Source organism: Pseudonaja textilis, chromosome 4 (genome assembly GCF_049901715.1).
Source record: "Pseudonaja textilis isolate UNSWEBS1 chromosome 4, rPseTex1.2, whole genome shotgun sequence".
Lineage (NCBI taxonomy): Eukaryota > Metazoa > Chordata > Lepidosauria > Squamata > Elapidae > Pseudonaja > Pseudonaja textilis.
In genome coordinates this window covers 42,931,964-42,943,492 of record NC_141993.1, presented here as the reverse complement: position 1 = coordinate 42,943,492, position 11,529 = coordinate 42,931,964, and the positions used below count along the sequence as shown (strand labels likewise).

Genomic DNA, 11,529 nt, shown 5'->3' with positions numbered 1-11,529 from the left:
AAATGAATATGTCATTTTTAAAATCAATTAATAGATTACAAAATGAACTGGCTGGTACATTTTGTTAGAATACTAGAACCACAACATCTGAAACAATTTATATTCTTATAGCAATATAACATGAAGAATGAAATTTGAATGGGGGAAGGAAGAACAATAAATTTCATTTAATTAAATAGTTCTTCAACATTATTGTATATTAATATAGTGAAATGACCATGCTTTTCTTTAAAGAAAATTTCAGTGAGATTTTTTTTAAAAATCCAGGAAGAATATTTAGATTTTATCTTTTAAAAAAATAATAATAAAGATAATTCTCTTTATGTCTATGGAGATTCTAAATCACCCAGGTCATGATTATCTATAATGTGTCCCAAAAAGCTTCTTGGATGACAAGCAAAATGTTTTCAAACAAACCAAGAAAGTCCTGTTGCCTTTTGTAGAAAGCACCTTTGTAAGAGATAATTAGTTTTAGATTTTTCTACTTCATTTTACATTGCTTTGTTTCTAATTCAAATTCTATTCGGAACTGTACTATAAAATAAAATACATATTTCAGTAAACTTATTTCTAAGAAAGGAAAATAAACATTGTTAATCCTCAAGGAATTCTTGCTTATATTCCAATAAGTTACATTGCGTCTGATGAGATTCACTAAACTATTTCCTTAGTTGTGCATTTTGCTAGTCATATTTTTTTTAAAAAAACACAAACAATATGCAGGGCATTACACCATTTCTTATGCTAGTGTAAAGATTGAACTTTATATACCTAATACTATGATATTATGTATTGAAATTACATCATATATATTTGCATAAAGGAAAATACATTGTGTGTATACACATACTATTCAATAAGTAATAGGAGGCTTTGTGACAGTTTCCTTGTGATATACCTATAAAGAGGAATTTAGGGTAAGCAAAAAAAATCCTACTAATTTCCCATGGGAAATTTAATTTAATTGCCTTTAATTTACATGTGATTTAAATAAAATGTGATTTATGGATCTATTCTTCGATAATGTAAAATTTAGGCTTGAACAAATGTGAATTCTAGAAGGTGCTAAGTTATAAATACCTAAAAAAGCTCTAACCCTATGAAAGAAAATGAGTCTTATACTTGTTTTTGGTTGTCTGTCCAAAAGGTAGCAATGTGATTATGAAGAATCAGTTAATATGATATTACTATTTAGAAGGACTGTGCTATGTTTCAGATACTATTCCCCAATGATACTTCAAAGTTTGGAGCAAATGTAGGTCATAAAGGCTACAAATCAGCCATTGTTTGTTTGTTTGTTTAACGAGTATACAGCAACTGCAGAAAGCATCCACATGAACAGAGAAAAAGACATAGCTGCTTTATAGAGCTTCAGATAGGTATTATACTTATGCATCCAGCTACATCAAAGCACCTTCTTTGAATGAAATCTATTAGATATATTTCCGTCCTTTCTACCAGTTTGACAATTAAGATAGTTACAATAATATAATGTCCAAATTATAGGCTAAACAGCAATGCAACTTAAATACAGATAAATGTCAAACATTAAAATTAAATTAACAATTAACAACATGGAGAAAGACAAGTGTTTTTACTAAATGTTTAAGTACTAGGAGATCACATTCAGTTGATACATTTAGATCAAGTAAAGTTCTTCGCTACAGATTCTGACTCATTTCCCCTCATCTATGGTTGAAACCTGCTGTTGAAATCTGGTAGTGGCATGTCAAATCCAGCTTTTCCTTTCAGCCAAAAAGTCCTTTGCTGTCCTTTACCCTAGTAATCAACCAAAACAAAGCTCTTATACATAACATCAAAGGCAAAGTTATTCATATGTGGTAGATATCCCATAAGACTGCCTACAACAGCAAACCCCAAACTTTGTGGCTTGACCCAGCTTGGAGGGGGGGGAGAAGGGAACTGGCTACACAAGTGGCAGGCTGGTACACACACACATGAGTGCCCGCTCATGCAAGTTGAGTTGTACATGCACACATGTGCTTTGGACAACCACTCACATGGCTGAATTTCACCACAGCCAGTAGTGGACCATGGCTTGGGGATTGGGGATTCCTGACCTAGAAAACTGCCAGCTTTGTAGAAAGGATTAGTATTTAACACGATTAAAAGTATTCCTTCAAGGAATACTTGAAGAAGAAATGGAAAAAATTGAATCCTGGGTCTGCCACTTTTCACTATCTTAAACTTTCTTCGAAAGAAGACTGCTTCTGAAGAGCCATCCAATATTTCGGATTTACAATCATTCCTCTAACATTTATTTTGAATCTTCCTTGCTTAAATGGTCCAACGAAATGTCAATATCTGGTGATCTTTGTCTGATTTCACAAAAATGCCAAGATGGGTCAAACCTAGTTAGTAGTTGAGTGAGACCCAGGTTTCTAGACTATTTTGAAGAACCAAACAACCAAGCTAGATTTAACAAAAACTTTACTATCTCTCAAATAAAGCTCATCAATTTGGATGCATGTATATGTTTGTATGAAAAAAGCACAATTGTAATGTAGTGATTGCTCAAAGTATTGTTCAATTAACAAACGGATGCAATGTCAAAGATAGGGAGGGGCAATAAGACATATTTTCTATATTGCTGTCTTTCACAGTTATAGCAATGCTGACAAGCTCTGGTGAAAGCTGGAGTTTAATAGTATTCCAAAATTATACACTGTCAAAAGCTTTCCACGTCTAACATTTAACTATAAGGGGGATTAGCTATAATATATTGCATTCTGGCTTGATAAATCTTATATATTCCTCTAGCCCCTTCCCCTCTTTTCAGCTAGAGCAGAGGTGTCAAACTGGCGTCCCACAGGGCGGGATGTGTCACGCATAGGCCATGCCTATCCCAGCTCATGTGACAGCAACATGATGGAGTGAGTTTGACATCTGTGAGCTAGAGTATTCTTTGATTCTATAGAAGACATACCTTTATTTTTATAGTTCCTCTTTCTTGCAAATTAAAACCACCAATTCTTTGAAGAGCATTTGCTGTGGTGTTAGAAACATGGATTTGCAGAGCTAAGAAATGGAGAGGGAGAAAATTATTATGTATTTTTATTAAAATTTATGAATATATAAAGAAAAAATTAAAATTAAAAATACATAGACAAAGAAAAAAACAATGAAGAAAAACATATATAAAGAAATTATTCCCTCTCCTTCAAGACAAAAATAAACTTCAATAATTTATCCCCATGTTCAGTCTGCCACAGCATAGTTTATGTTTTGCTGGATATGCACTGATGAAAAGTTTTTGAAAGTATTCTACTTTAAATGGTTTTGTATAATAACATTTCCCCCTAGCTATTAACTCTTAATTAGAAATTAGAGTCCAGCTGTCAAATGGTCTTCATATTTAAGAATTAATCTGAAATCTTTCTCTTTTTTTCTAATAATGAGCAATCAGATGTTTTCTCTTCCTGTCATAGCTGTCATTCTGCTGCTTGCCTCACATTGCATCTTTTGCCAGCTTGACATAAGCAACAAGAGAAGGGGAGAGACTGGAATGTGGGTTTTTAGCGGGTTGGGCTGGTTTGAAGCAGAGTCAGTCCTGATTCTGGAAGTACAATAATCAAGCACAAGGTCAGCAAAAGGAATGTGGAGATGGGAAAGGCACAAACTCAGGGTTCGTTTCCAAAGAACTTTTAATTGGACATTAACTGACAACGGGATAGGGCTATGGGGGGGGAGTGGCCAGGGGGAAAGGGGAAATTAAGGAAGTTAATTGCATTGTTTTCACATCCAGCTGACAGACTGCCTGTTCTAATCTGTAATCACTTTGTTCTCAGTAAAATTTATTTATTTTTTATTAATTTATTTTGGTCAATTGCTTACACGATAACAGTAAAAGTAAAAATATACCTTTGGGGGAAAATGCAGGATTCTTTCTTTGCTAATTAAACAAGTGGGATGGATGACACTACCTGAGCATAAAGATTCTCTACAACTTCTCAGGAGTATAACAATCTTATGATTACCTATTACTACCATCCATTTATATACCTATAGTCTACTGTGCCCTGTCTGACAATAGGATACAATAATAAAATGGTATATATATGGTTTACATCAACCTTTTATTTTGTGTCTAAGAAACGATAACTTACGTAAGCTGGTGCTTTCCATCCGTGAGGCTGTGTTCACAGTGTCTCCAAAAAGACAATAGCGTGGCCTTGTGATGCCTACCACTCCTGCAACAACAGGCCCTGGAAAGACAAATATTAAAAATTACTTCAATCACACATAAAAGGCATACAAGCTTCTGTCATGCTTTATTTCTTACTGAAATATAGAAATAAAATTTGGATTTTATGGCATCTGATCTGAATATTGGAATAAGTTTTTTTACATTTATTTTGTTTTCCCAACTATAGTGACTTTCCTATTCTACATAATGCTTTTATTTCTAAAGTATTTATTTGAAGAAATAATGTTCCTAACTATAAGAGCCAAAGCTGTATAAGCCTATGCTTAAGAACATGGATCAGGTTAACCTTCTTTCCACTATAGTCAGCTACTACATAGCTAGTATGAGGGGCTAAAATATGAGTCAACTGGAATCCAATTAAAAATCTATTTAATCTAATATCTTGCTTTCTCAACAGAAGATAAATTTTATTTTGTTCAGAAGGTAACTTTTTTCTGAAAAAAATATATGAATGGTTCAGGTAAGTATAATGCAAAGAATATCCGGATGCGTTTCCTATATAATGCTACTGGTAGTAAAGTTGTTTTGATAACATAGCACATGGATGAAATACTGCAGATAAGTAATTATATTCTTAATACTACAGCATGGAGATTATTCCTGAGATTTGTATACAGATTTGAACATGTAGAGCACCATTCTTCCTCTGAATATATAGAGGATACCAACAGACATCTGGAAGTAAGAGGCACTACCATCCCTCAGCTAGTGAATGGTTGACACATTATAAAAAGACATATTATGGCTTGTTTGATTTTTGTCTTGGCTTGTTATGTGAATACAACCGTTGCAGTTAGTAAAGCATGGATTACAGCCAACTTCAATTCATTATAAAGTAATTAAACCATTACTTGATATGATACATATAATTTCCATATATCAGAAACAACAAGTGGCCAGATTGATTTTCAAGCATCAAATGTAATGTTCATATTGTGACCATCTGCAACGTAATCACACATCTCAGGATGGGTTCTAGGATTGACTTAAAAGCGGTAATGTCTCTCTAAAGCATAGACGGAAAAAATAAAGGCAATGAATTTTTATATTGTATCATTTCATATCCTATAAAACAAATATTCTGAAAGATCAATAATGAATTATAACCAATAAATGAAGCAATTCTTAGTTCATCAAAGATCCCTATCTTAAAGGAAATTTTGCAATGGGGGGATATAATAGTACAGACTTAAGTCTAAAGGACACTTCCAACTCAGTTTATCTTAAATAAATCAGGAAGAAGAATAAATTGCAAGTGTTTGCTGATTCTGTGCCAATGACCACAAAAGGTCAATTCAGTTAAGATCTGAAAGTCCAAAGAGATTTGTTATCACCTGTATGAATTCCAATTCGCACCCTCAATTTTTCATTAGGCAAGTGCCTGATTTTGAAAGATATAATTGCACTGAGAAAGTGCAAAGACATAGTGGCAATTTCTTCGACATGTTTTGCCCCATTGGGAATGGGGAGGCCACTAGCCACCATGTAGGCATCTCCAATAGTTTCAACCTAGAAACAAAAAAAGTCATCATATGTATTTGTAATTAGATAGAACTCAGTTCCTAAAAGGGTGTAAGTAGGACATGGTTTTGGAAGGTTCATAAATCAACAGACTTACAGAATTTACAGCATACAAAATGGTTAAGTGAAAGGAATCTGGTGTATCTTGTGTTTTGATTATCTCCACAGCTGTTTTCAGACAAAGATAGTGATATATGGCAAATTTTGGATATATTTTCATGGCTACTGAGAGGAATGATGCAAATATCCTTCACTGGGGAATTTTTTTCCCTACCTTGTAGACATCATATATTTGAATGATGTTATCAAATAGACTATACAGGTCATTGAGGAGAGTGACAACTTGCAGGGGAGAGCTGAAGGAACATAACTTAGTGAAGCCGACGATATCTGAGAAGAAAATGGAGACTGATTCAAAGCTTTCAGGTTCCACAGATCTTCCAGCAACAAGCTGTTCTCCTATAAAACTGGAAGATAAAAGGATGAGAAATAAATTCTGTCTCTATTCATAAAAGCATGCAAGTTATATACAATTTATTATCCCTATAACAAGATAGTTCTTCATTCTTCAAGATTGGAGTTATTTACCACAGTATGAAATTGAGACATAGCTTTACAATATAGCAATAATGTTATTTGTTTCCAAAATGTGTGTACTGCAAAAGTCACAATTTCCACCTGCAAATCTAAATGAGGTTTATTGGAAAGAAACGATCAGGTTCCAGTGCAGGAATACTAGCTACCGATTGACTTTCAAAGGAAACCTCTTTGAATGTTCCATTGTGGTAGCAATGGGTTTTTTTAAAAAAATCATTCTAGTGCTTTTGTAATGCAACCAGCTTCAGAGGATGGAGAGATTCAGGGGAGGTTGGTACATTACTATAGCAGGATCACAGTACATATGGTCTTAATTTGCTTAACTGCAGAACTGCTGAACAGCAGCACAGATGATGGACATTTGATAGGTTCAGATTCAGATTCAATTAGATTAAGCTTGAGCCATGAATATCTAGATCCTTTATAAAAAGGATGAAATATTAGAATTATTTCATTGCCCTTTTGTAAGTAAGTTGTCACTATCATTGCCTTATTCCAATATATTTTGAGACTTCATTCTAGGGGCATTTAATTCTTAATAATCAAAGCTATGGCAGCGCCATTCTGACATAATGTCAAATCAGCAAACAAAAACATTGAAACATATTTGCATATTTCTGTCTCTTTTTTCCTTAGGAATGATGGGAAAAAGAAGTTTCATTTCTAGTATGTAATAAATAAGCATTGTCTGATTCTGTTGTCTGATTTTGCACAAAGTAGACTTTCATTATAAAGATGTATCCAAATTGTTTCATGTCGTAGTGGAATTGATGTGATTTCAAGTAGTGACTGAACTAATTATCTTATTTTCAGTGGACCATAAATACAACCAATTTAATTTTAGATCCAGCTCTACTATCCCAAATCATAGTTTGTTCTTACTTTGCAATTTTATTTGTGGAAAATTCTAGTACTGTTTCTGCAAATGCCTTAGTTTAAATGAAAAAGCCAAATAAAAGTTTATAGCAAATGAATGTACTAAGAATAAGATTCTCTAGGATAAAGATGGTGTCTATCAATGCATTTGTACTTACATTCATCCTCATGCCCCTCAGACCTCTGAGTAAAGATTGTTCTGTAATCTATACTTTTTAATTATTAAAGAGAAAAGAACTGGAATTATAACAAAAACACTGTACAATACATTGAGAGTCAATTTAGCTTGGAGAAAGACCTATTGTGCAGATGAAAACAGGTAGACAATTACTAGAAATAAAGGAGAAAAATTGAAAGATTTCCCTTACCTAGGTAGCATGGCTGATAAAAGAGTTTCAGTTTTCTTTTTTTCTACCAATAACAGGGTCGTTCTTGCTTCAACTACTTCTTCCAGATGATTTGCATATTTTTCCAGTTTATTAACCATGTTGTCTAAGATACTGAAATGGCTTTTAGAAGTGTTCAAAAAGCAAACATTGAATGAAACTTACTTTACCATTCTATAAAAGTATCATTTAGGAGAATGTGCTATTGCTTCTGAACTTGTATTCATTAATTTTTTTTATTCTGTATGATTACTAAAGATTGAAAGTGCCCTGATAACCACAATAATTAATTAAAACTACTGAAACTCTTCAGTAGTTTTAACTAAATGTATTGATGATACTTTTTTTTCAATAGCTTACCAACCTAAACATTAGATAATAGCTTATAAAATTGTCCAAATTCATGTTCATTGTGTAAACCTTCTGACCTAAGAGGTTCACCTTCCAGCATTATATTGTTTAGCTCTTGGTACTATCCATGGAATTTTTTTAGCAAGGATACTGAAGTGGATTGCAATTATCAAAAGAGTGTGTCCAAAGATGACTATATATCCATAATTAAATCATCATTATCATCATATTTTAATGACCCCATGATCTCTTGTGGGTTGGAGTCTGAGCAATTGAATAGAACTAGCAGAGTATTTAATGGCCGGATGCCCTTCCTGTCGCCAATGCAGAATTTTGTGCAGCAGATATTCTCATTGTGCCCAGAGAAAGAAATATCTGCCTCTACCTAGGATCAAACTCACAGCCTCCTGATTATGATGCAAGAGCTCCACCTCTAGGCCACCGGACCACTCCTATATCCACGATTAAATATCTATTATTATTATTAATAATAATAATAATAATAATAATAATAATAATAATATTAACATTATTATCCAATTAATAATTTTTAATGGATACTTACATATATATCCATATTTTGATAAATACTCTAATATTTTTCAATATTAGAACACCACTGGTCACAAAATCATTTAAATAAAACAAAAATAACAAACTTTTGTATTCCCTGTTACAAAATATTCCATTTCTTGGTTTGGGGTAGGCAAACATGTAAGAATGCTCAGCTATATATCTTTCTTTTATTATTTCTTTTATTATTTGGTAACTTCAGTAATAAATTAACACTTAAATATTTGAAATATTTTCATCCTCAGTATCAAATAAAGAATGATGGTGATCAGAAGTACTTTTGCTTCAAGAGGAAATTTACCCATCAGGGCTGGCATCTCTTAGTGCTGTCTTGATCTCAGAGAATGTTGGCCTCTTTTCTGGACTTTCATCCCAACATGCCTTCAAAAGTTCAGTTATCTTGCGATTGCATTTGTCTACTGAAAGAGAGGGTCGCAGTGGAACAGAAGACTTAGGATCCTTGATTATTTTTATTATTTCTGGAATTAATGAACACAGCAAGATTTCAAAATATTACACATTTCACTTTTCCTCTAATATCAAACCATAAATTATAATTTAAACTGTAACAACTTGTTGTATATTGTCCAGAGGCACTTTGTGAGATGGGTGGCCATATAAATGTGACCAATAAATGAATAACACATTGCATTAAGTCAAAGTCAAAATCAATCAAATTGCATTTATAACTTAGCACAGGTTTAGGAAGTGACAAATTTGAGGACTGGCATCTAAATTTCAGATCTGACAGTTTCTAAATCCATGCTAAGCCATAATACTATTTGGTTGGCTTTGGCTTACTATAATTTGTGGATCAAGTTTTGTAGACCGGTTGAAGCCATAGATATGTATCCATTCCATTGAATGATGCAGATTCAACAACAAAGCAACTAATTTTCATTAATGCAATTTGAGCTTTTCTCTTTCACAAAATAAGCATGAAATGGAAGTGGAATGCTTAGGTATGATTTGTAAACAAAAGAGAAAAGAACAGGCTTTAATGTCTTTTAATTTTCAATAATAATATGTATATCTCATTTTAAATGGTTTTTATTGTTTTTTAAAAAAATCAAACTCCCTTTAACATAGCTCCAAATTTTGTTGCTGAAATTCAGTATCACAATGGCCATATTTGAGCAAGCACAGTTTATGAAGGGAGGAAGGGGATTGTTTGCCTTTCAAAAATGATCCCACTCTTTTTTACATACAAAAACATAATAGAAAAATATATACCAACACTGAACTGGATGATGTCATAGCATCCCTGAGAAAAAGATTGTATATGTTGTATTTGTCATCAACACCTCCCACAGCTTAGCAAAGAAAACACATGTAGATAAGAACCATATCAATGTGGGACAGACTTGTTTAATTATTTAATGGATGGTTAGTTGCACCCATAGCAGGCAAAGATTTATCGAAGAGATTCAGATTATTCTAAATAAAGAATTGACAAGCAGTGACTTGATAAATTCTAAGACATAATCTACAGGGCAGTAATTTATCAGAAGAAATGTATGTAGGAAAATATATGTAGGGAAAGAGAGACAGAAACAAGCCCATTTGGGATATTTAATGTATTTGAATATCTGGCTTTAAAATATGATTGTCCTTATGAAAAAATAGAACTATCTCGTCTCAACTGACAGAATTATCTCAAAATCTGATTCAAGCTTCAGTATAGGTATGCATCCTACTCCTTTAAAAATGTTAAACATATTATATATGAGTAATACTTCCCAAGTATTATCTCAGACATATATGAGTAGTAGCAGACATATATGAGTAATACTTCCCAAGGACTTTTGGATCACATACTCTGCAAATTGTCCTCCTCCTCCTATGCATACATACATATAAACATATTATAAACGTGTATACATCTAAACAAATTTTTCTACCTATCAATGTTTCAGAATAAACCACACAATTTGTCACAATAAGGAGAAAAAAAGAGAACCTTCTGCACTCCTATTTTGATCTTGAAATGGACCATCTTCATGATTGTATATCAATTCTCTCATAATAATAGCAAAACTGTAAACATCACCCTTCTGAGTGCCATGAAATGGATACTCCTCCATTCTAAGCAATTCAGGAGATGTCCAGTATAAATCTGCAAACAAACAAACAAAATGGAATAGATTAATAGGATGTGTACATTTAGAATTCTTGTTTCAAATACTAATTATATCTAAAGCAGTATTTTACCATTTCATGTTTACCCCAAATCTAAATAATTATGAGTTAGCTTTGGTGGCCTTTAGGAATAACTCTTCATATCTGATTATTGTTTATTTCTGCAATAATATATAATTTAATTATATAGAAATTGCAAGATTATTGAGTACTGTTTTGCAATGTTTCGTGAAGTAAAAATCTATGTGTTCATAAGTTGCACATTAGTCCAAAGAATGGATTTGGAAATTTAACATCGGAATTGCTTAGGCATTCATCTTAGGCATTTATCTTTTGGCATTTTTTTTTCATGCCTGAATGAAAGAACTTTGGGTTGTGTCATTCAAAGCAAGCCGGGTCTGCTTTCATTACATTTTATGGTCCTAATGATAAAGGCAAAGTCTAATATTTTATCCCCATGGAAGACTGGAAGGGTAGAAGTAATGCATAGTAGCAGCAGTGCCTCAGATAGAAAGTCCTTACAGAGAGTGGTAGAGACAACTGAGAAGATTATAGAAACCTCACTTCCTGTTATTCAAGATACTATTTGTAAGTGCTATGAACTTAGAGCTCAAAGCATTGTTAGAGACCTCACATACCCATACTTCACAGTCTGTTTCTGTTCCTCCCCTCTGGGAGAAAGTTTTGGTATTTGTAGTAGGACTATCAGATTCTGTAATGGCCTTGTTCCCTATGCCATCCATCTGGTAAACTTTCATTTTTCTTAGCACATACATGTATACATCCTAACTAGACTACTTGTTTCTCTGTGTCATATAATATATGTGAGTATATGCACAATTTTGTATTTATGTATTT

At 33.0% G+C, this 11,529-nt stretch overlaps 1 protein-coding gene and 1 long non-coding RNA gene across 2 annotated transcripts in view; both read right to left on the bottom strand.

Moving 5' to 3' along the window:
• Nucleotides 1–11,529, bottom strand: part of LOC148125803 (uncharacterized) — a 503,025-nt gene that overhangs the window by 63,580 nt on the left and 427,916 nt on the right. The gene's annotated exons all lie outside the window — the stretch shown is intronic.
• The window catches only part of LOC113439035 (guanylate cyclase 2G-like), a 56,610-nt gene continuing 46,770 nt past the window's right edge, over nucleotides 1,690–11,529 (bottom strand). Inside the window, exons 13-20 of the mRNA XM_087932076.1 lie at nucleotides 10,493–10,648; nucleotides 8,834–9,011; nucleotides 7,591–7,731; nucleotides 6,024–6,216; nucleotides 5,563–5,737; nucleotides 4,128–4,226; nucleotides 2,948–3,039; nucleotides 1,690–1,779 (exon numbers count right to left, since the gene is read on the bottom strand). Coding sequence (XP_087788202.1) covers nucleotides 1,690–1,779; nucleotides 2,948–3,039; nucleotides 4,128–4,226; nucleotides 5,563–5,737; nucleotides 6,024–6,216; nucleotides 7,591–7,731; nucleotides 8,834–9,011; nucleotides 10,493–10,648 — 1,124 coding nt within the window. The remainder of the gene's footprint in view (nucleotides 1,780–2,947; nucleotides 3,040–4,127; nucleotides 4,227–5,562; nucleotides 5,738–6,023; nucleotides 6,217–7,590; nucleotides 7,732–8,833; nucleotides 9,012–10,492; nucleotides 10,649–11,529) is intronic.